Genomic DNA, 26,128 nt, shown 5'->3' on the forward strand with positions numbered 1-26,128 from the left:
TTCACCCAGCCACCCCACCCCATCCCCTCTGGCAGCCCTCAGTACGTTCTCTGTATCTAGCCAACATAAAATTTTTAATCATAGGCATTTATGCAATGTGTGAATCTGAAAAATAAATCTGATTTCCCTATTGGTTAAATTTGGAATGCTCCTGCCACTCTAAGAACGTAACATAAAGCCTTTCGCTTGTCTAAGATGTTACACTTGTTATTACCTGGCAATGCATGTGATCCAGAGTGAGACGAGGCTTCTTTTAGCCTGTGATTTACTTTCCTCAGGTGATTTCAGAGGTCAGAACATGTCTGCTATATGAAATATTTTTTAAAAATATATCAATGTAGATTACATTATATGCCACTTTCCCTTATGTACAGACTACTAAAATAAGAAAGACTTACATGATTATCCCGCTGATTTTCATAGAACCAGTTTTTCATAAGCTGCGCTGATGACAAGGTTGTGTTCAACAAGATCGGCGACGCCATCGCCCAGAGGATACTGCGAGCTTATAGGTAAGGGTCTTGGCTTTTCTGCAGGAGTTGTGACTGCAGATGTTTACTGCTAAAAAGACTTTGAAGGCCCATTTTTTTAAAAACTGTCTTTTCCTAGCAGGCATGATTTAGTTCAGCTAGCAGTAGGTTATTGATTCCTTAAGTCTGAGTCAGTCACTGAGAATTTTTTAGTCCATTTTTTGAGGGAATGTGAATTCTTCCAGAGCACAGTCATTTTTTCCTGGCCAGTCTCTTTCCCACAGATTTGTGATTTGATTTACTTAATAGCAAACAGTGAGCTGTGTTTACTTAAAAATCAAGGCAAAATAGTCACAATATTTTTCCCTGAGTTATATTTAAATTCTTCTTACCATCTGTCTTATTTCTTCAGCTCATGGGATTATTTCTTTAATAACACTTATTAAAATATAATTCACATGCCGTATAATCTACCCACTTAAAGTGTACAATTCAGTGATTTTTTTAAGTACATTCACAGAGTTGTGCAACCATCATCTACTCTATTTTAGAATATATCCATCACCCCAGAAAGAAACCTCAGACCTTTGTCATTGCTCATTCCCTTTCCCCTTGGCCCCTTGCAACCACTAATCTACTTTTCTGCAGACGTGCTGGTCTGGGAATTTCATATAAATAGAATCCTTAATATGTGTTCTTTTGTGACTGACTTCCTTCTCTTAGCTTAATGTTCTCAAGGTTCCCCCTGGCTGGTTCGGCTCAGTGGTTAGAGCATCGGCCTGCAGACTGAAGGGCCTCGGGTTCGATTCTGGTCAAGGGCACGTACCTCTGTTGCAGGTTCAATCCCAGGCCTGGTTGGGGCACGTGCAGGAGGCAACCAATCAATGTGTCTCTCTCACATCGATGTTTCTCTCTCCCTCCCCCTCCCTTCCACTCTTTCTAAAAAAAAAAAAAATCAATGGAAAAAATATCCTCAGGTGAAGATAAAAAAAATATCTTCAAGATTCATTTATGTTCTAGGATGTATTTTAATTTCACATATTTTGATTGACAGGTAATATTCTGTTATCTGGACATACTACATTTTGTTTATGCATTTTCAGTTGGTGGATACTTGGGTTCTCGCTTTTTGGTGATATGAATAATTTGCTCTAAGCATTCTGTACTAGTTCTTATGCAGATATGTTTTCGTTACTCTAGGGCTAGAACTGCTGAGTTATATGGTAACTCAAACATTTTGAGGAGCTGCCAGGATGTTTTCAAAAGTCGGCTCTACCCTTTTCTATTCCCACATTGTAGGAGGGCTCCAATTTCTCTACATTATCACCAGTACTTATTATGTCTTTTTTCTTATAGCCATCCTGGTAGGTATGAAATGGTATTTCATTGTGGTTTTCATTTGAATTTCCCTAACAACTTGATGTTGAGTATTTTTTTCTGTTTGTTTATTAGCCATTCACGTGCTGTCTTTGGGGAAACGTCTGTGGAAATTCCTTGCCCATTTTTCAGTTAGGTTGCCTCCTTGTTGAGTTGTAATAGTTCTCTATATAGTCTAGATACAATTCGCATGTCAGATTTACGATTTGCATATATTTCTCCCATTCAGTGTCTTTTCTTTTCTCTATCTTGATAGTGTCTTTTGAAACACAAAAAATTTTTAGTTTTGGTAAAGTCTAATTTATCTTTTTCTTTTATTGCTTGTGCTTTGGTGTCAGAGCTCCAAAACCAGTGCCCAATCTGGGATCGTGAAGATTTACTACTGGTCTCTTCTAGAACTTTATAGTTTTGGCTCTAACATTTAGGTCTTTGATCCATTTTGAGTTATTTTTTTTGTACGTGGTAGGAGACAGAAGGTCATCCTTATTTCTTTTGCATCTGTTGAAATGACTGTTGATTCCCCAAATTATCTTGGCACCCAGGTCTGTTTCTTTTTTTGGCTGGTTTTAGTTCTGTATAAAAAGCAGCAAAACAAACAAACCATTCCATTTTATTATTTCAGTTCATTGAACACATGCGGTGGAAACTGTTAAATACATACACATTTGGAAATTAGAACGTTTTTGACTTCCAGTGTCATGTGGTTCTTTAAAATTTTCTCTTCACATAATCTATGGGGATTTTTAGACCTAAGAACATTTAATAACAGTAGCTACCAGCATTTTATATGGTTAACAGTTTATTTCTATAGAATCTTACTGAACCGTCACAGCTACTCTTAAAAGTAGATCACACAGTTTTTGTTACTGTTATTGTTACTGTTGTTGTTGCTGTCCCTGTTCTTAGAGTTAAAAAGCGAGATTCAACAGATGATGCGACTTGTCTAGGCCACTAACTGCAACAGGCAAAAAAGGCTTTGAGATCAAGTCTTTGGACTTCTAACCCAATGCCTTCCCCGCATCAGGTGACTCCAGTTCATTGATGGTTAGGGTTAAAGACCCCTTTCAGGGTTGCCCTAAATTAAAGCAAGAGAGTTGGTCTTTGTTGTCCTCTCCTCCCATTGACCAGTCATTAGCTGCAAGCTGACTGTAAAAAAAAAGGGGCATGACCACGGGTGAGGCAGATCTCTTTGACCTATGGAGGACAGTTCTTGGAGAAGGACTTCCCTGTGAGTAGTCAGTGTCCCACACAGTGCTGAGGGGATGGCCCCTCCATCCCACCGTGAGAGCATGTGGGCAGTGCACTGTAATACCTACCACATCCTACAAGGTGTGCGTGGATCTTGGCCTTTACTACACATCAGAATCACCGGTGGACCTTTACAGAAATGCCGAGAGCTGGACTCCACTGCAGGCTGCCTGGATTAAAACTTCCTGGAGCGGGGCCCAGGCACCTGCACTTGATAATGTTCCACAGGTAACTCCAAGGCACAGCCAAGATTGCTCAGTGCTCTTCTAGAACAGTGTATCCGGCCATAAATATTAATAATGGTCTATGCTTTTACAGGTGACCCTTATCCTTTGCCTTCTCATATACTTTTTAAAAGAAAGTCACCATAGGATCCGTTTCTGAGATAACTTTTTAAAAAAGTCTTGCTTACAGTTAAATATATGTACACACGGACATTTCTTGCATCCTTGCCAGCCCTTCAAGTCTATGGGTCAATTTATGTCTTATTTACAAAATTACATTATCTTTCTTTCAACTCTTGCATTTCATGATGCAGGAGTGTCCATTTTATCTATAAAGTGCATTTGACAAAAAAGAAAAATAATTTTTTTCATGAAATTGGAAGAAGTCACATTAAGTTGACACACATTAAGTTCATTGGCTGAGCAGTGAGTCATGAGTTTTGGAAGTAGGATCAGCTAATGAGGAGAGTAGCTTGTGTACCTTCAGTCTCCACTCCACTCATCCCAGTTATTAGTTCCCTATAGTACATGGTCTTACAAGTACCTATAAGATTTCTTTTTAAGTGTTTGGGAACCCAGAAGAATGTTTTTCTTCAGTATATTACTCTGTGTTTAAAAATATGGACTGCTTCTGAAATCATAGCATTCTAGGGCTGGAAGGAACCTTAAGCTCCTTTCTGAGTGAACATTTCCTGGTGAGACTATGGGCTGCTACTGAAAGAAAAGGGATCCATGGTAAGAGAGCATGGTAAGGTAAGGTAACATCTATTGCAGATCGTATCTCATGCTTCGAAGTTCACAGAGCACATTGAAGACTAGCAATTTCCCCTAGCCAGGTAGCTCAGTTGGTTAGAGCATCGTCCTGATACACCAAGGTTGTGGGTTCGATACCCGGTCAGGGCACATACAAGAATCAACCAACAAGTGCATAAATAAGTGGAACAAATCGATGTCTGTCTCTCCCTCCTCCTCTGTCTCTCAAAAAAGAAAATAAAACATAAAAAAATAAAGACTGGCAATTTCAAGCTTGCTTTGTAGAAAATAGGAAACAAAGTCTACCAAATTTCTAATTAACTGTGGGTCCTTTATCTCTGATCTCTCCAGGCTCACTTTGATAGTCACCTTTCAAAGTGGTATATCTATCACACATTCAAAGTTTTAGTTGATTTACACACATATCCTGGAAATATATTTTACATTTTCCCCTTCTCTGTATCGCCACATTATTGTTCATCTCCTGTGTTAATTGCAACTGTAAAATATATTTTCATTTAATAATGTCAAATCTGTGAGCTTGTGTTCTTAGGGAAGGTAAGGGCAGAAGTGAAAAGCTCCTCTTGCAGGCTGCCTGCAGTGGGACCCCTCCTTTTCACTGAGGGCCAGGATGTGTCACCCTCCAGCTTACCCCTCCCTCTCCCTTCATTGACTTTCCCGCTCTCCACTCTTCTGAGACTCGGAACTTCCCTGCCAAAGTCATGTGCCTAGCAACAAGTATAATTTTGGCTGTTGGAAAAAGAATAGAAAACAGCACAAAGCAGATGGAATGACAGTCAGCATTTGGCCAGCCTGACCGAGGAACACAGGCTCTCTTCCAGGTCCCTCCCACCCTAGAGAGATTGAAGTCTTTAAATTGCCAACTCCCTCAACTGGGCTGAGCCTTGATATTTCTGCCAGTGCTGGAGTCCAGCCCCACACCAATTCCCCAAAGTGCGTTTTCTGCTTCCCTCACTTCCTTCTGGTTCCTTCTCAACAGCCATAATTCTTGACAGAAACAGGTTTTTGCAAAGCCTTCATGCTCTGATCCATGACCTAGAGTCTCAGAATATTGTTCACCCTGTGCTGAACTATGAATAGCTATGGGAATCTCTGCAGAAAACAAAAGACCTGCTCTAAAAAGTAAAACTGTCTCAGCATTGAGACCAGCTCACAAGCCACTTGAATCTCGTCTTTGACAACTCAAATCTGACCAGAGATCAGGTAGAAGAAATCACGATCCACAACATAAAATCAACTGGTTTATACCATGTTTGAATATGTCAACAGATAGAGTAGAACCAGCTGATCCAGGCAGAGGACGTTTTAAAACACTGTGTGCCATGAGTGGATGCTTTCTGAGGATGAAACCGTGTTGCTTATGGAAACTGGTACATGCATAACTTTGCTCCCTTGGTAAAAAAGTCAGGAAGCAAGGGAGTGCGTGTATTTTGTACATAGTTGACACATGCAATGAAAAGAGGCAGTTGGTTTAATACCTCTGTACTTTAATATTAAACTGCACTGGAAAAATACATTCAAGTAGATTGAAAATGACACAGTTTTGAAAATTGCTCAAACTCTCCATGCTTCCTGTAACTATAGACAGTGCCAGGTAGTCCTTTCAGTTTGCGCATGAGTGTATGATATGGGGATATTCCTCTGGGAATCTGATATTAATTGGGAACCAGGTAAAGACCTGGGTTCTTTCCAGCTCTGTTATCTACAAGTATGTGGCCTTTTGAGTGTACCAGTTTGCTTTTCTGACACTATTTTTTTAATCACACACACACAAAATTACATCTGCCCTATCTAGTTCATATGAATAGATGCAGAAAAATTTGAAACCCTTAAACTCCCTGTTCATGTAAATAATTCTTATGTGATTTCCAGGAAACTTATCATCTGGAAATATGCTGGCTCACTGTAAATTTGAGCAAGGAAATAGAAGCACAATGCTCAAATTAACTGCTTCAGAATTAATATTTATGTTAAAAACAGAAATGTTTTCGTTAAATAGACATATAATGTGCCTTATTTTAAATTATGAGATGGCTACTGCTAGGTAAGTAAAACTTACTTTGATTTCCTGCTGCTGGCATTTCTTCATCCTGAGACAAGTAGAGGCACATTATTAAAACACTGTCTAGAGGTGTCCTGCCAGAAATCTATAGCTGACTCCTCCTGGGAATCAATTTTTGGCTTCCCCATTACTGATTTCATAACACCCTTCCCCTAAGTATAAAATGAAGTAAGAGGTATTCTGGAGCATAATGTGAGTTCAGTTTTGCTTTGCTGTTTTAGACACTGTTTACTATTTTTGGAAGGGTGCACATTTTCTAACTGAAATCACTGGTTGTTAATTGACTAATAAGGTTACCAAAGTTTCCAGTTGTTCCACATCCGAGGTGCTTTATGTGCATTACTTCAGTTCTCACATAGACCTTACGAAGTAGATGCACAGTTATTCCCGTTCTCCAGATGAGGCAGCTGATGCCAAATGAGCTTAGGTTCCTTGCCGAAGTCTTGCAGCTATCGAGGAGTGGCCCTGACACTCCAGCTCCATCTTCAGGACTTCACTGTGTACTCTTCTCTCAGCCACAAGCTTCCCTCATTTCAGGGAAGTAGAAAGTCCTAATGTTAAGACTTCCAGAACTCTAGGAACGATACTTAACTCTAAAATAATAAAATCAGGTGGGTATTTTATTTTTTAAGTAATTTCTTGACGGATAAAAATTTGTTAGGCTTAAAGGAAAATCTACACCTGATAATTACCATATTCTATCATTCGTGTACCAAATAGGACACATTGGGTATGTTTCAAAAGCACTGCCTTAAAGAAATTTAATCTGCAGTTATAATAAAAAAATTTTTTAAACATTCAAATCAAGTATGCCATTTCACTTTTTTTTTTTTCTTCTTCTTGTGGGATAATTTCCAAGCTCTATAAAATTTCTGGAGATGAGGTTACATTGGGGCAGAGATGACAACATATCATGGCAGGAGAACTTTTGATTTAGATCATTTAATTGCTTTTACTTGATTCCCAAATTATATAAATGGAGATCTCAGGAGATAGATATAAAGAACAGCAGTAGGAAGAGAAGAGGCCAGCAATCATTTAGAGCCTGAGCATGTGCCCTGGCACAGAGAGAAGGAAGGGAGAGGCTCTTTGAAAAATGAAATAAAACACCTGGGACACAGTGAGAGCAGTTGAACAAGGGGTTCTGTAGAATCTTATTTGGGGGCCACTGAGGGACATACCTGCCAAAGACTATCAAGTCCAGAGTGAAACCCACTTATTGAGCTAGCCCTGAACACTCTTACATTTAAAAACTCGCCATTTTCAAAAGGTAACCGATGGGAAAAAAATTGTGTGCGTGCACTGCAATATCTAATGTATCATAATCTATAAAGTCACATATAAAATATTCAAAGTCGGTGCTAAACAGGGCCAGCATTTCTACTGGACTAGCAATGATTTTAGCCAACTCCCTCACTTACAGATGAGAAAACTGAAGCCCAGAAAGGTCTACTGCATTTTAAAAGGCTTGCCAAACAAAATAAAATGGGTTATGTCCCAGACCACTGAGAAGCGACAGATCCAATTCTCACATAACTGATACCACTGTAGTATAAAGTTCCCTCCACACAAAGCACTAAGGCCCAACCACAATTCTTCTTATTTCTGGAAGCATTCACTGCTGCAAAATCTACAGCAATGATAGGATTTATAACCAGCTCTTGAAGTTTGCGGAAGAAATATGATCCATAAATCTCAAATTCTCAAAAAAGAAAGTGTCTCGTCACTGGAGAAGCACAATGAGCTCCCCTGGGGCCTTCTTACAGATCGAACACCCTGCTTCTCCTGGCTGCCCTCCGAGCTGGGGCCAGACCCAGGAGTTGGGAGGAGGGGTTTCAGGAGGGCCGGTCAAGGAAGGGGACAGAGTAAAGGAGAGCCACTGCCCTCCACTTATACGGTGAAGTCGCCTTCCCTTTGTGAAGGTACAGACGGCGTAACAGCAATCACAGAAATTAAAAATATGATTAAAAATCCCACATTCTCATCGCCCTAAAAAATCCACTTTTTATTTTCCCATTTTCTTTTTTTGTTCCTATGAATATACATACTTATATTTTCTGTTGAATTGTAACTTACTTCCTTTTACTGTAACTCACCTGAATTCCTGTCTCAAGTTCATTTCCAACTCTATAGGAGGAAATCTAGTTTAGTCACTTCCTGAAAAATGTGAGGATTCGGTGATTTCTTGTTATTTCTGCTCTGTATTCGGTGAGCCAGGGTGCTACACGCCTCATCCTGGTATAGAAGCTGAGGGGAGCTGATCTTCGGGGTGCGGCTTCCTGTTCTCAGCATTGATCGGCCTCGGGCCTGTTCTGGCTTCGGCTTACTGCAGCTTGGGGACCTCAGCCTTCTGTCATCCCTGCCCCTCTGCCACTTCTCCTCTATTGCTGTCACATCCCATGGGCTGGTGGATGTTTCTCTGGGTTCCTCTGGAAGCAAAGCTCAGATCCTCAGGCCTCCCATATCCTCATGTCTGAAAGATCCTATTTTCCCTGGAATTCTGCTTGAAGGCAAAAGATAGAGTCCCTGCACTGATTCTTATTTTTATTTCTTTATATTCCTTCCTCAGCTCCAAGGATCTCTATCTAGTTCCCCAAATCTAAGAAGCTGACATCCTTGTGCCCTGGTTCCTTTTCGAGAGTGCCACCCTAGGAGCCATCTTCACATCTTCAGTGACAGAGTGAGAGAAGTTAGCACATTTAAGAGGAAAAATTACTTAACACTTCAGAGTATCAGCCTGCCACATCTGTAATTGCCATGTAATTGTAACCTTGCATTGGGCATTTTAACACAGTACTAGGAGTATTTTGCTCTTAGGTCATCATAGCGGTCATTTTTAGTAGCTGCAGAAATGAGTGGCTACAGCATAACTTTGTTAACCATCCCTCTATTATTAGACATTTGTCTCCAATTTTTAGCTATTAGACTTAGTGCTATAAGAGTTAGTGAGTTTTGAAAGAAAAACTTATTTTAACAAAGAGGCTAAGAATGCAATTTTATAAAATTGTTCTGAACTAAAGTGGATGGAGTGACTGCTTACACGGTGGCTCTGTGCCCACTAGCTCTTATCTGGCTTTTAAGATCCTAAATAATTCTGCACATTAAGAGCTCCAGTTCTTGCCCTCCGCTGATTGCTATCATTACACCACCCCGAGGTTCTGAGGGTGCCATGTTTCAGAAGAAATTAGAATCCTCAGCAGCTGGGAACTGTTGTTTTCTGTGGATGGGATCAAGGAAGGAGATTGAACATACTCTCGAATAGAATTTTCTCTACATTGGCTTAAATCTAGCCACAATTTTATGGTTTGAAATTCTAGAGCCCTTTTATTCTACAGTGAAAATCTAAGTAGTTGCTGCTAATTTGCTGAACACAGTTTAAAATTTCACCGTTCAGGAAATTCAAGAACTGCATTGTAAAGGAAAGGAAAGGAAGGGAGGGAAGGATGGAGGGAGGGAGGGGGCGAAGTCTTTGATATGGAGCTAGCAGGGTCCCAAGAATAAGAAAATATGAATATTCTGATTCTTACAGTGTAAATTTGCAATAATTTTTTTATCTAAAGATATAAGATTTTTACAGGATACTTCTCAATATCCTACATATGAGGTCTCCATTTTGATGTCATTTTTGCTTTTATAAGACACGACAATAAAAGGGAACCATCTTTTACAAACAGAATCACAAACACTTGTGTTCAAGATCAGTAGTACCACTTCTAAAACTTTCCCAACAAATGTGAAAAGAAAACTTTTGTGGGTCAGTATACATAACAAAGTAGTTATTATGAAATAGCAAAGAAATGTAGAAACAATTTAACTGCCCATCAATAGAGAACTGGTTTAAATATTATGGTATGGACGTATGGTGGCGTACTGTGTCACTGTCATTAAAAAATGGGCAACTAGCTCAGCTGGTGTGGTTCAGTGATTGAGCATCGACCTATGATCCAAGAGATTGAGGTTCAGTTCCCACTCAGGGCACATGCCCGGGTTACAGGCTGGAGCCTCAGTGGGGGGCATGCAGGAGGCAGCTGGTCAATGTCTCTCTCTCATTGATGTTTCTATCCCTCTCTCCCTCTCCCTTTCTCTCTCTCAGTAAAAAAAAAAAAAAAAAAAAAAAAAAATATGTATATTTTTAAAAAGGGTAACTCTCACCCTGGCCAGTTTGTCTCAGTGGTTAGAGTGTCAGCCCATGAACTGAAGGGTCCCAGGTTCAATTCCAGCCACGGGCACGTACCTTGGTTGCAGGCTCAATCTCCACTCTGGCTGGGGCACATGTGGGAGACAACCAATTGATGTGTCTCTCTCACATGGATGTTTCTCTCTCTCTCTCTCTAAAAAAGCAATGGAAAAAATATCCTCAGGTGAGGATTTAAAAAAAAGGGCCAGTCTGTATGAACAGAATTTCCAGGATACACTGATAAATGATACAAATAACATTCAGAAAACTGTTTATAGGATTCTAATATTTGTGTATAAGGAAAGAATACATATATATGCTTATAAATTCATAGACTGTTCTGACAGAACATGGAAGGTAGAGGGAGTTGCTCTCAGGGAGAGGAAATGGGGCCAGGAACAAAGGCGTGAAAGAGAATTTGGGGGAAGGGGTTGCATTTTTTAATTAAATTTATTGGGATGACATTGGTGTACAATTGTGTAATACATTACCTGTATATTGCACTGTGTGCCTACCACCCAAAAGTCAAATATTCTTCTGTCACCATATATTTGATTCCCTTTACCTTTTACTGCCCCCCCCCCCCCCCCCCCGGTAACCATCATACTGTTGTGTGTGCCTGTGAGTTTTTCTTTCTTTGTCTATCTTATTTGTTCATTTGTTGTTTTCAGTTTTATATCCAACATATGAGTGAAATACGACTCTTGACATTTCCTGACTTACTTCGCCTAGCATGATAATCTCAGGGGCCATCCATGCTGTCACAAATGGCAGAATTTCACCTTTCTCATGGCTGAGTAGTATCCCACTGTATGTACGCACCTCATCTTTATCCAGTCATCTATCAAAGGATACTTTAGACTAACTGTATGATCCAGCAATGCCATTCCTGGGTGCGTACCCAAAGAACTAAAAGCAGGAACTCAGATACAATCTGCTAACATTCGTGGCTGCATTATTCACAACAGCCAAAAGGTGGAAACAACCCAGGTGTCCAGATGACTGGGTAAACAAAATGTGGTTTATATATACAATGGGATATTATTCAGCCATAAGAGGGAAGGAAATTCTGACACATGCCACAACATAGATGAAACTTGAGGACATTATGCTAAGTAAAATAAGTTAGACACAAAAGGACAAATATTGTATGATTCCACTTAGATAATGAAATACCTAGAATAGTCAAATCCACAGAGACAGAAAGTAGACTCCTACTTTCTGCAGTTTGATTGGTCCAAAAGCCACTGTCCTGATTGATCAGAATAGAGCAGCTCTGGCCGGTCAGAGCTGTGTATCTCCGATTGGATGGGGCCTTAAGCCTCAGTCTTATCGGTTGAAATAGGACTCCAGGAGCTCCTTTCTAAGGGATGGCTCAGAGGGCAGAAACAGTGCAGGCAGGCAGTTCAGTGCAGGCCTCTCCCTGAAGTGCAGTTTCCATGAGAGGCCTGTGTTCAGAAATGGCTGCTAGGTTTTGTTTTGTTTTTAATTTGAGCCAAGCTGGCCACCAGGAGCCCTTCTTAGTAGGTGTCTTCTTTCTCAGCGTCCACAATATGATGTCGCACAGCATGTGGCCGCACAGCGCTGAATGGTATACTTAAAAATGGTTCAAATAGCCAATTTGATATAGATATATAGATATACACAATTAAAAAATCAAGTAAAACGTAATTTAATTTAAAGAAAAATGTCCTGTGCAGCTTAACCTTTCCTTCCCAGAAACATTCTTCCAGCCTGACCTCATCCTTCCAAAGAAAATAGCACCAAGTGCATACCGTGTGCAAGGATCCTCTACTGAGCACTGCCAAAAATAGAAAGATATGTGGACATATGTCCTGTATTTCTAAAGAGCTCATCACAGCCTAGGCAGCAAGCATGTGTATCACCACTGCGTAAGGCCAGAAGCATGTGAGCAGACGTTCTGGCACTGGGCCCTGGGAACACAGAGGCGGGGGCAAACCAGTTTGGATTGGGAGATCCAGGATGGCTTGCCCGCGGAAGGGGCCCTTTAGCTGCCCTGGAAGAAGTGAGATTCCCTGAGGCAGGGAAGAAATTTCCAAACTCAGAGAGCAGAGGAGCCAACCCTCCTTAGTAAGGAGGCGCCTCCCTGAGCACAGGGACAGTGGGTCTGGGTGGATCATACCGAAGCTCATTCTGGAAAGGCGCAGTGGAGGCCTCGTGGTGTCCGTTTTTAAGTGTCCAGTTTAATTGGTTTGGGCTTTTAAATGTTGACTATGGGGAAATAGCTTGTGTATTCTTTCTGTTTGTTCTTCTTTTCCTCTACCCCGTTTACCATTTAGGGATATGAGCCTCTTAGCCTTATCAGGAAGAGAACTTGAAGAGTTCGCATTTTTTTAATGGTTTATTTTCCACCTCAAACTATGTTTGCCATCTAGTGATTAATCCATGCCATTACAACAACCTACTTAAAATTCCTGGTTTCTCAGCACCAGTTAAGCTCACAGGCTTTCACACTCCTGTTGGTCGTCACTTCTGCCCTGAACTTCACTTTCCACATGTCTTGATACACACATTGGCATTCAGAGACATCAGTAATGAAGCCTGACCCCTCAAAGAACAGTAATAATATTCACAGGAAAGAAAAATGTAGTTGTTAGAAGAAATGAACTTTAGAAATTAAGTATTATGAAAACTTTAAGTAGATCTGACTTGAAAGTTAGCCCCTTTGTATGAATATAGCTCTCTTGAGATATATGACTGAGACTCCAACCACAATGGGTACCACAGTCATTTCCAGGCTTTCTCTCCTTCCTGCGTATCTTCCAAATGGAGACAAGGACTCTAATAGCTTTGCTTCCCAATAAGCGATACCTATTTGAGCATAATTCTCCAAATTTCTGGCTTTCTGAATGTAGATCAAAGTAAGGAGCCACACGTTCTTCTGTTTGTGTTAAGGGCACTCAACAGCTTTTCTTCCAAAGGCTGTCATTAATCAGCTGTGAGAGTGGGCCCCAAAATATTGTGTTATATATGTAGAGGATTTAAAAATCATCAGTCACCCAGAATTCTTGAAGGACCCAGGGAAACATTTTGCCTCTAAACCAGAACTTTCAGAGCTGAACTAGTTTCTAAACAATGATGATGTCTGCATCACTGGAAAATAATCCAGTAGGTCTAGTATGTCTTTTTGCCCTACAGATCTGAGCTGTGAGAAATCATTTACTGATTGCCTGCTATTTGCCAGGCTCTGAGCTAGGATATAGCTATGGATAGAACTTGTCACACATAAAACTATTATGACAGTCTTTTTGAAAATTTTATTATAACCCCCCCCCCCCCCCACACACACACACACGCGCGCACACTCCTTCCATGGGATTTAGGCAAGGCTTCTTACAATGAATTTTGTCCTAGAAGGATTATGCTGTAGAGAGCTAGTGGGTACAATTCCCACTTTACTGTCAAGTTTGCTTATTTTTCAGTTTGTTATGAACTGTTAGCCTGGAAAATAGCTCTGGCTTCCAATCCAAAAGCAGCCCTGAAGCCCTGAGATGTGATGGAATATACTGCAGGAAGCCATTACCTCAGTCTCTAAAACCATGTGAAATACTTGGCTGTCTTTTTAAACTGTTACTGTATGTATCATTTTTGTTGTTGTTGAATCTGTCTGTGTCTGATTTTTGCAGGGAAAGCCAGAGATACCGAGTGTATGTTGTGATACCACTTCTGCCCGGGTTCGAAGGAGACATTTCAACTGGTGGAGGAAACGCTCTCCAGGCAATAATGCACTTCAACTTCAGGTGCCAAAATCCTAACGTCGTCTGTTTTCAGCTCTCAATCAGTCACGCGCCTGAGCTGGTGGAAGGAATGGAAATGTTTGTCCACATCTATTCAGTGCACTGTTGAACAAATGAACACTTTTCTTTATTTTACTTTGAATCTTGGTCTGTTTACTAGTTGGTAACATTCACATAGGACTAAAATCATAAATGGTAGGCCTAGGACACATGGAAAGTATAAAAAAACTAAAATACTAGTCTCTTTTTTATTTGTTTCCTAGTATGTATGTATATATAATTTTTATAATATATATGATATATAATTATAAATACAACACATGATACATATTACATATAAATATATATAATGTAATACACAAAATATAAAATAATATATACAAAGAGTTCTTGTGTCCATTTATAATATATATTTATATATACTAAAGAACTATAATATTAGTCTCCTTTATATTCATATATATTTTATACGTATGTATATTTATACAGTATATATATACATACAGATCTTATAAATATGGACTTTATATATTAGATAAAATATATGTGTAATATATATCATATATATAAATATTGATTTTTAAATCATTGTTAAGCTACCAAATAGTTTTTGACTTTTCTATATTCTTTGCAGTTATAAAGAAAGAGTGCTTAAAATGCTATGATTTGTACATGTTTGTTGATGATTCTCTAGGTAGCAAATCCTTCAACAAGGTTGGTAATAATAGTCTCTGCTAGAAAAGCGAAGCATGAGGCTCTTTCCATCTCCTGAAATTTTAACTCTTTTTCTCTATCCCATCTTAGTTAAAGTTATAGGGAAAGTGGTAAGTCCTATGCTTGATATTCTAAAAAGCAGAGTTTCCACGGTCACTCAAAAGGTTACCTGAGGCCTTGGCCTTGGCCAGTAGAGCATCCTGAAGAGGGGTGAGAGGTACTAGCTGGTGCCCAGGTGTGGAGAGGCGGGTATCTCTCGGGGTCACGTAGCTGGGGAAGAGAAGGAGAGTAAAGAAGCAAATGGTCAGGCCTGGGCGTGACTCCAGCTCCCAGTTACAAGCTTTGGACCTGAGGTACAAAGAGCACTGCTCAAGATCACACGCTTAATAAGGCAAAGCAAGGACCACAACCTGGGTATTTTCTTTGAATATCCCTCATATTTCAGAGCCGCCTGTAGTTGACCACCTTTATAATCAAACCCTTTTTAGAGGACAAACGAGACCTTACCCAGAACCCCCTGTGCATAAAACAGATAAGGGGTCAGAGCCTTGGTCAAATTGGGGATGGAAGCTTCGATGCCTTCCTACCGGGGCCCCCTTAGAGTGGAACCCCTTGTAGGATCTAGGGGTCTTCGTGCACAGTTTGAGTACCCCACTGTGGTAGAAGTCTTTCTTTTTTAAGCCTCTTGTTTCACTCAGACTTTTCAAGCTTCTGTCTGTCTGCCAGGGTTTCAAGTAAAGATTTTTTTTCTTTGTCTCCTCTTGACTAATTTTGCCTGGTTACAGTATGAGAGAACTTTAACTGTGGTTTGGTCTATACGCTCTGAAGGTCTGCCCCTTTCTTTTATCATCTGATTGATAACATGACAAACAAAGCTTTTCGAGTATTTAAGGCCCTGACATAAGTTTAACTGGATATTAACCACTCTATTTGCCATTATAATGTTACTTTCTGGAATATTGTCAATTGTAATTATTTTTTGTGACTATTTTCTTGGGTTTGAACCAGCTGAATGAAATCACATGCTTGGCTTTTGTTCAGCAACTAAAACTATAACCTTTTATTATGCAAAAACATCTCTGTTTGCTGGCATCATCTTCAATAATATCAGCATTTCCCAGGCATAACTGTATTTTTAATCATTTTCATAAAACAAGCAGATGGAGCATAGAATGTTTTGTTTTGTCGCTCTTTACAATTCAGACTATTATCGGAGTCTTGAGAAACAAGATCATTAATAGTCAGTTATTTGAGACTCTATTTTTCACTTTTAAGGGGTTTGTTGACTTTACAGAGACAGCCCAAGTATGATAGTTTCTTTAATTCCAAAATTATTCTACTAAGTTTTTGCCCTTTTCACCTCTGAAAGCAATGTGATTGCGTAAGTATTCTTATCTATTGAGGCATTCTAAATTTATCTTCACTGTCAACAAATTTTCTAAGAAAGAAAGTTCACTCATAATCCACCTTTTAAAAATAACATCTCTTGCCCAGCCGGGCGTGGCTCAGCGGCTGAGCATCGACCTAGGATCCAGGAGATCGTGGTTCAATTCCTGGTCAAGGCACATGCCTGGGTTGCAGTCTCGATCCTCAGTCGGGGCCGATCAATGACTCTCTCATCATTGCTTTTTCTTTATCTCTCCCTCTTCCTCCCTCTCTCTGAAATCAATAAAGATATATTAAAAAATAAATTAAATAAATAAATAAAAGTTTGCATTTAAAAAAATAATATCTCTTTCTGAAATAAATTTTGTAACTTCCATTTACCCACCTCAAAACAACTACCTCGTTCCATCAGTAACATTGCAAAATTGGTTATTTGTTGGTTTCTTCAGCTTTAAAAAAAATCTATGTAACATCTTTTTATAAAAGCACTTGTTCTGTTTTGACTTGGACTAGGACTAAATCCCCAAAATTGGGATTGGTTCCTTTGAAACCTTCATAATGATTTTCTTTCTTTACATATTTTCAGGACCATGTGCAGAGGAGAAAATTCCATCCTTGGACAATTAAAAGCAGAGCGTAAGTAACTGCTGTTCTTTTACTCAATGGTTGTTTTGGTGACATATTAATACTCATTCGTATTTTCACAGCGTGATGATAGAACTCTGTTTACAAAAGGTACCCTGTGAAATACTTAACAGAGATCAATTTATTCTTATTAGATTGTCCAAACCAATTGTTCAAGTGAAGATAATATGACTTGAGATGTATAGGTAATAAAAATGAGCGTATTTTATAATGTATTTTTATTATTTATATTTATTTATAATAATTGTTTTGAGAAGTGAGATTGGTAAGCAAAGTAAAGAGAGACTTGTAGCAGGTGAGAGATAATGCACATTGGTAATGGAAAGAAAGGTTATGTATGAATATGACTGTGAAGAAGACTTGAGGGGATATGGAAGTAGAGAGTAAGGGAAATATCAGATAATCCTAAGAGTTTCAATCTAACTGATCAGGAGAATGGAACTGCTACAAGGAAATCTGAAAAAGTCAGGAGGAGCTATCACAATAATATGATGACATGTGGTATGGCCTTTGGATATGCTAATAACCTCAGTTTTTTTTGAAGATTTTATGCACTAGATAATGTATCAGAATTTGGGGAGAAAATATTAGTCCTTCCATGCATGTATACAGGGTGTCCCCCAAAATGTATATACACTTTAACAGCTTATAGCTCAGTTTTGAAAATGAAATGTATTTTAATAAACACTTCCTGTATACATTTTGGGGGAACACCTTATATCACTTAAAGAATTAGGTCATCACTAGGAATAGCATAGTACGTGAATTTCCAAAAATTCACTCCTACATAAAAATAACAAAAACATTGGCAAAAATGGCCAAAGTCATCTTTTTCAGAACTCTGGAAATTAACCAAGGCATATGACAGTCTGAGGAGTGTTTATTTAAGAAAGATAGAAGAATATTGGTAAAAGCAGTGAGCTTTGTGGCATTTTAATTTGCCATATACCCATCCCCCTCTCCTCAGTTCCATAGTAGCCTTGGAAACCAACTCATCACTATGAAAACCAACAGCCTAGCAACCACTGGAGGGAACTGAATGGGCTTGAAGCTCCTGAACACTGACAACTCTAAGAATTGTCATAATTTGACCTGACAGTTTGAAAGTCTTTAAACAACTATTTTAACTATGTTAAAAGAACTAAAGGAAATGGTATGTAAAGAACTAAAGGAAGTATAAAAACTATGTCTCCTCAAATAGAGAATATAGAAAAGTAGAATTTTTTAATTAAAAAGTTTCTATAAGAATTTTTTATTAAAAAGAAGGAATTACATACAAGGTGGGGCAAAGTAATAATACAGGAATAAACTGTGTTTCACCTACTCACAACAATAAACCTACTTTTGCCCTGCCCTGTATAAATTTTGGAGGTCAGAAGTATAATAACTGAAATAAAATGCACATTAGGGGGGCTCAGTAGCAAATTGAAACAGGCAGAAGAATCAATAAACTTGAAGATAGGTTCATTGAGAGTATCCAGTCTGAGGAACAAAGGGGAAAAATAATAGAGAAAAATGAACAGAGCCTCGAAAACCTATAAAACATCATCAAGCACATCAATATATACATATTGGGAGTCCCAGAAGGAGAAGAAAGAGGAAAAAAGTGCAGATAGGATATTTAAATAAATAACAACTGAAAACTTCCCAAATTTTATAAAAACAAAAACATGAATCTATACATCCAATAAGCTCAACAGAATCTAAGTAAGATGAACTTAAAGAGATCCACACCAAAACACATCATAATCAAAACAGTGAAAGGGAAAAACAAAAAGAGAACCTTGAAAGCAGCAAAGGAGAAGCAAATAATCAGTAAGATTAACAGGTAATTTCTCATCAGAAACCATTCTGCTATATGTCCTTTGGAACAAAAAAGCTTTTATGTTTGATGAAGTTTATCTATTTTTAAGTTTTTGTTTTTGGTGTACAATCCAAGAAACCATTGCTTCCTCCATTAGGGAGAATGTGTTGTGAATTGTATATCTGATAAGGGACTGGTATCTCGAATATATAAAGAACATTTACAAGTCAACAGTAAGAAGAATAATCCAATTTTTAAATTGGGCTGTGGATCTAAGTAGACATTTCTCTAAAGAAGATATACTAATGTTCAATAAGCACATGAAAAGATGCTAAACATTAGTCACTAGGGAAATTCAAATAAAAACCACAAGATACAACTTCATACCCACCAGGATGGCTATAACTTAAAAAATAAAAAAGGTATTAACAAGGGTATGAAGATATTGGTAACCTCATACATTACTTTTGGAAATTCAAAATTGTACAGGCTCTTTGGAAAGCAGTTTGGTAATGCCTCAAAAATTAAACAGAGTTACCTATGACCCCAGCAATTCTGCTCCATAGCATATACCCAAGAGAGTGGGAAAATATGTCCATACAAAAATTTGTACACAAATGTTTATAGCAGTATTATTTATAATAACCAAAAAGTGGAAACAACCTGAATACCCATTAGTTGATGAATGTAGAAACAAAATGTGTTTATCATACAATGGAATATTATTTAGATATAAAAAGGAATGTACTGATACATGCTAAAGCATAGGTGAACCTTGAAAATATTGTGTTAAGTGAAAGGAAAGCAGACACAAAAGGCCACATAATGTATACTTCCAATTTTTACGAAAAATTTTAACATACAGGAAAGTAGATCAGTCATTGCCGAGGTCTGGGGAAAGAGTGGAATGAGAGTCACTCCTAATAAATTTGGTGTTTCTTTTGGAGATAATAAAAATGTCTTTACATTAGATAGTGGTGATAATCATATAGCATGTCAATATACTTTTTAAAAAACACTGAATTGAATACTTTAAAAGAGTGAATTTTATGGTATAAGGAGTTTTAAATGATTTGGAAGCTTTAAAATAATGAATTAAACTTTTAGTACATGTGTTGAGTGTTCAATAATTTTTTACTAATGGTCTGCTCAGTCTAAAAAACTTTAGAAACAACTTTAGACATAAAGACATGCACATCACCAACAATAAATACTCTCCAAAGTTGTATATAATTGCATCCAGGACAGAGAAGATATACCAGAGCACTTTCCCTAACTCGATTTTCTAATGGCTTATCATGAAGATAAGAGTGAATGAATAAGTCTCTAAAAGATATACTGATAAAACAGAATCAGGAAAGACATTCAGTGCTGCCCGTGGCTAGTGAAGTGCAAAAGTGAGGTTATAGGAGAATAAAAAGTTAGAACAAGCCTATTTAGTTTCTCAACCATAAAAATGGCCTCAGCTTATTATAAAGCATTTCCTTTGGCTCTGGACCCTTTTCCTGCCTTTGCCTATTCAGGGGAAAAATTGGATTTTAACACAAGAAGTAATTTCAATGTTAAACCCTCTTATGAAAATATTTCCAAGTACCCTGGGAACACGTCAAAAGCTGACATCTCAGTGGGCAAAATGTTCCTACTCTAAACGGGGGAACAGATTAATTACATAATACCCCTTTTTGAGGTACAACGTTCTGTTGCTGACTTTCTTTTTGTAAATGCATAGTGGGTTTTAAATACATGAACTAGCTGATCTCTAATTGGATAGAGAACTACAGTTGTCTACCATTTCAGTTCTTTAAAAATAGCAAAACTGCTGCTGTGAATATGTTAAAATTCCTGAAAAGAAAACCAGCAGCTATTAGTGTGTAATTATCTGATATGCCAATCTTCAGGGATTTAGTGTTTAATTTAAAGCATTTCTTTATGATCTTTATAATTGTTGTGAATTGTGGCGTTTTAGCATTGAATTTAGTATAATTTAACAGAAGATCTAGAGGTTTTCAATCAGGATTAGAAATGTACCCATATGAAGGGCTATAAGTTTTTAAGTAACAAAAGCCTGTAACAACTCTTGAAGTCCTTTCCCAGAATTTCCTTGCAAACATTTAGAGTCTATTATATTGACTTTCTCATTTTTTGAGGTGTATATGTACCAGTGTTAATAACAGATACGTCCTAGGGGCCTGTATAAATCTCTAGATTCTCAAATATCTCCATGACATTTAATTTGGAAACCTCCCTGTTTATCCATTCATCGATTCACTCATTTATTCAACTTTTTTAGCACTCTGCAAGGATACAAAGACCTCTGCAACAGTAGGCAGAATGGAGGATTAATAAATGTTTGTAAAAGAATATATTAGACATCATATTAGAAATGTTTCCCAGGAAATTTACAGGCATGAAGGGCTTAGAGGAGGAAATGCTCTCCTCTCTCTTCGAAGAAGAGGCCGTGCTTTGTACAGAACATCTTTCCAATATATTAACAAATGTAGAAAAAATGTATTTGCAAATATTTCCTTTACATGTAACTGTTTAGAAATACAGCTCCCACACAGGATGCAGCAGCACACCAGCCGCTGGCAAACAGCTGTAAGATCACCCACACGCATAAGGAGGGGTTCTCTGTAAGCGGAGGAATCTCTGTGTATAACCTGGGAATGAATTTCTTTCCAAGACACCCATATTTAATAGAAACACTGAATAACATCAGCGGTAAAATAAAAAAGAAAACATTAATACTACGTGGAAACGTCAGTAAATGGGACATGAACTCCCTTGGTTCCAACGGTTAAAATGCTTTAGATTCTTGTAAAGGAAAACAAAGATTTACACTCTCTTTCTATTAGAATTTGTGATGGTTTGGTTCCACTTTATTGATTCCACTCTCAGACTTTGCTTATCCAGGACAGCTGCTATGTGGGAGAGGGACCGTGCAATCTCGTGACCGCCGCTCACGGGGGCGGGGATCGTGGGTCGGCCTCCTGTGGGGTGCGCTTCTCACCACCCCAATGGCTCTCACCCGCCGAGTGGGCAGCGCATTCAAGTACAAACCCAGCTCCGCTCGCTCTGAAGAAAAGGCTCCAAAGCCCAATGTAGCCAGGATGCCTCCATTTCCAATTTTAATAATTTAGAAGGAGGAGTGCTATTTAATTGCCAACATCTTTATTTACCCAAAGTCTGTAAAATTTAACTGCTCCATTGTGCTGAATATGCTACAAACTATGCATCCATCAGGTAGTTTGGGCACACATCGTGCATCTGATTTAAACCGCAGCAGGTGTCAGCCAAGGGAGATGCAAATGTCACACCAAAGTCTCGGGTTATCTACTCTGGCTCAAGTTTAGTTAGCACACTTTAGTAGTTACTCACCAAATCATTAAAATAAAATGTTCATATCTAAGTATATTTTTTGATTGCCCCAGCAAAGGAAACACATTGAAAACACTTCAGTATGATTTTTTTAATGTATATGCACCAGATCAACAGTATAAAATTCTTCAGATAGCAGAAATAGATCCTGAGCGAATTCTGAAATTACACACACATGCATATTCATACACACACACGCAATGCTATCTATTCTTAGCAATCTATTTAAGTAGTATATCCTGATAAAATTTAATGTGCGTTTATTGAGCTTGGCCATATTAATTTTAGTAATTTCTTTTTAAACTTACAGTTGGCAATCAGTGGATAAATTACATATCATTCTGTGGCCTAAGAACACACGCAGAGCTTGAAGGAAACCTAGTCACTGAGCTCATCTATGTTCACAGCAAGTTGCTAATTGCTGATGACAACACTGTTATTATTGGTAAGTAGATGGTCTCTAGTTGTGTTTCGTGCTAGTTGACTCATATCATGCAAAAACCTTTATATTCCTCCCAAGCTTCCTTTGCAGTTGAGAGGGACAGTAACATACTATCTGAAAACATTTCTAAAGCATCCTTTTTATTTACAACCTTTCTAATCCCTGTTTCTAATCTATGAAGAAACACAGGCACAGATCAATTAAATGGCCATTGTGCAGATTACAGCATCCAAGAGCAGCAGTGTGACCCAGCAGTGCAGCGATCAGCCTGCTCTCTTTAATTCTTTAGTATCCCTGTTTTCATTGAATCCAAGTACCTACATTTTGGGACTTGAAGGGGGAGAAATGGGGAGGGAAAATGCATCACAAATGTGAGTGCTTGGTAGTAATTTGTATGTGTTTGCACCACACCCACCTAACCATTTCACAGCTCTGAAGGTGGGCAGCAGTCAGAATGGGAAGGATATAGAAATACCGGTGCCTCCGTGCTTTCTGTTTTTTCCCTAGAGTCTATGTTTTGGGTGTCATTAAACAGGATGCAGGGCGGGCCAGTTTTGCTGGTGTGAGTGTGGTCAGGGGGCATTGTGAAGTAGTGATATGAGGCAGCCCTAGACGAAGGTCAGCACTCTTTTCTTGCTGAGGATACACAATAGATTTCTCCAGAGTTCTCTCCCGTCAACAGATTAGGGAGGCAGCTACTGGTTGTACATTCTACCCAGATTAGATCAACTCGCCCAGAGGGATGGGTGGTCAGCTTCATTTTACACACATGGAAAGTTTTATTTTCCCATCGTTGAATTGTTTTGCTTTCTAATGTTATGTTTCACATACACTGAAAGGCCAGGATGAGAAACAGTATTGCTAATCAGCGGGGTAAATGAGTCGACAAGGTGGAAGGTCTGCCACTTAGAGACACAGTGTGTTCCATGCTGGGGATTCTGCTCATCGGTTTTAAAGGAAATGCAGTTTTTCAGCTGTTATAAGATACTTCCCTATTTTTTAACAAAGTAAATGTCAGGGAGTGTTTTGAAATGTTTTGGCAGTAAATATGTTTATTCTACACCAAGAACGGGGTGGGGGGGGTGGGGGGGGGAATCTCATTTCTAGGAGTAATGAGACTGTCTTATCTGAAACATGATTTTAAAAGAAAGAACTAGTTCTGAAGCCAGAAAATATGTAGACCGCAGTGTGGTCACACACACACTCACACTCAAACACACACACACACTCTGACACACACACTCACACTCTCTCACACTCTCACACACACACACACACTTTTAATACACCTACAGGACATTCAAGGAAAATGTCTTGTGTCTCTGATCTCTTGCTCTATAGGGATCAGAGCTCTTTAGGGATTTATTTACTCCCCTCTTTCCCCCATAACAGGGTTTCTCTTATTTCTCCCAAGATACTCTGCCCTCGCTCTTCAGAAACCAGTCTCAGAATATATTTATATTAAATTTGGCAGTGGCAATGGGAAGGGGAAATATTGATGACTGCTGAAAGAGAAAAGCAAACATAGAGAAATAAAATGCACTCGATGTCTTTAGAAAGATTTCAGAACTCTGGAAGTAAAAATTGACAGATGTAAATATTTTACCTTTAAAGGTCATTTTGACTTTCAGCCTGCTTTATTTTACATAAAGTATGCGTGCAAAGTAGTTTTCAGGAACAGAGCTGTCAGTTAAATAGGTTGGCTGAGTGTTTTAATTGACTTATTTTCTAGAAAGGTCTCTGAACCCTCAAAGGCTACAGTTTCTCCAGGCTGGCAATAATAGATTAATCTTGCCTATAATTCCTGCCCACTCTGTTGAAACTGAAGATGTGGCCTTGAGAGTGTGCAGAGGCCTTTAGGGGCTGGATTTCTTTATCTCCTTCCTCAAGGGCATAACAGATTTCCCTCTGGACAACTCCAAAGGCACTTTTGTTCCTTTATCTCAGTGGAAACTCTAAGAGTGAGCAGTTGCGGCTGTTCTCACGCTTGAGCCCTGTTTAAGTTCATAACACAGAGAACAATGTTGAAAATTCTCAGAGAGGGGCTATGTTACGAATATTTTACAGTATTGCCCTGCCCAGTGCTGCTCAGTGGTTACAGCGTCAGCCCCAGCACCGAAGGGTCTCAGGTTTGATTTCTAGCCGGGGTGCGAGAGCCGGAGGCTCCACGTGTCTCTCTTGAAAAAATGCTTCTCTCTCTCCCCCTCCCCCATCCCTTCCACTCTCCCTAAAGATCAATGGAAAAAATATCCTTGGGTGAGGGTTCCCAAAACCCAACCAAACCAAACAAGAATGTTTTACAGGTATTAAGCAAGTATCTGAAAGCTTAAAAGGAGTTAAAGTAAATTTAAAAGTTAAATTTCCTAACATGGGAGACTTACGCCAGAATTACTGGCAAATTGGCAAAGGAAAATTAGTAATTGTTTATCTTCACTTTTTCCTCCTGAGGAAATACTCGTTTGCTCCCATTGAGTCTCTTTTGTGTATTTCGTTCATTATCTGTTGGCCTGGGTGACCCTGCTGGTTATGAAACTTGTGACCAATCCAGGTTTCTAATCCATCTTCATATTGTCCCTGAGCCAAGTGCACATGTGTTTGCTTTGCCCAATGAAACAGGCTGTCCTTAAGCAGAATTTCAGTCTGTCCCGTGGACTCAGTGAGCCGGTTTTTCCGTGTCCGCCGCGCACAGTAGGGAGCTGGAAAGCAGGGGTCAGACGTTGCCGCTGCCCCACGAACCCCTGGGCTGGAGGCGGCGGGTGTCCTTTCCACCTGACTCCAGAAACATCCACGTGGGTATTGCAGAACCAGAGCAGGAAGGCCCGGGAGCGATCGGCGAGGGTGGGTGGGTGAGAAACTGCACTGGCTCCAGTGACTGATGAACGTCTGTAGTCGGAGGGCTGCCTCAGTCAAGGGGCGTTACACTTGATCTAGTGTCTTGGGTCTCAACGCTGGCTGCATTAGAATTGCCTGGGGAGCTTTCAAAAAACATATCACTTAGGGGGAAGTTTATTCATGCCTGCAATTTACCTTAAACTAGATTAAAAAAAAAAAAAGGATGGGTAGATGAAGGGATGGGGTGGAATTGGACAGCACTAATGTCTGGTTTCTACTTGCAGAAATTGTGACTCATTGGTCTGGTATGGAGCCCAGACACCAAGAAGGTGTTTTTGTTTTTGTTTTGGGCACTAGTATTTTTTAAAAGCTTCCTAGGTGATGCTCATGAGCTGAGAACTTCCGAATTGGAGGCACAGGGAACACAAGTGGGTGGAAAACACAGAATAGCTGATTTGGGCTCAATAGAAGAATCAGTTTTCCTTAATAAGCTGAAACAGGGCAGAGCTGGTTCCTTGTCTCTTACTGCTATAACACACAGCCCCAGACTTGGTGGCTTGAAACAGTACAAATTGATTGCTCGGTAGGTTAGGAGCCCAACACGCATCTCACATCAGGGTGTCAGCAGGGCCATCTTTCTCCCTGGAGGCTCTAAGGGGTGAGTCCTTTCCTGTCTTTCCCAGCTTCTAGAGGCTGCCCACATTCGTGACCCCCTTTCTCCATCTTTGAGGGCAGCAGTGTTGCCTGTCTCTGAAAGTTCTCGGAAGTTTCAGCCCATTCTGCTGCGATCTCCCTCTGAATCCCCTTTACTTTAACAACCCTTGTGATTATACTGGG

At 39.3% G+C, this 26,128-nt stretch overlaps 1 protein-coding gene across 1 annotated transcript in view; it reads left to right on the forward strand.

Annotated features, from left to right (window-relative positions):
• PLD1 (phospholipase D1) overlaps positions 1 to 26,128 on the forward strand; it is a 120,147-nt gene that overhangs the window by 78,635 nt on the left and 15,384 nt on the right. The window contains exons 21-24 of the mRNA XM_087818326.1: positions 424 to 512; positions 13,980 to 14,093; positions 16,777 to 16,826; positions 22,328 to 22,462. Of these exons, the coding sequence (XP_087674452.1) occupies positions 424 to 512; positions 13,980 to 14,093; positions 16,777 to 16,826; positions 22,328 to 22,462 (388 nt within the window). The remainder of the gene's footprint in view (positions 1 to 423; positions 513 to 13,979; positions 14,094 to 16,776; positions 16,827 to 22,327; positions 22,463 to 26,128) is intronic.

Source organism: Miniopterus natalensis, chromosome 6, assembly GCF_054644295.1.
Source record: "Miniopterus natalensis isolate mMinNat1 chromosome 6, mMinNat1.hap1, whole genome shotgun sequence".
Classification (NCBI taxonomy): Eukaryota; Metazoa; Chordata; class Mammalia; order Chiroptera; family Miniopteridae; genus Miniopterus; species Miniopterus natalensis.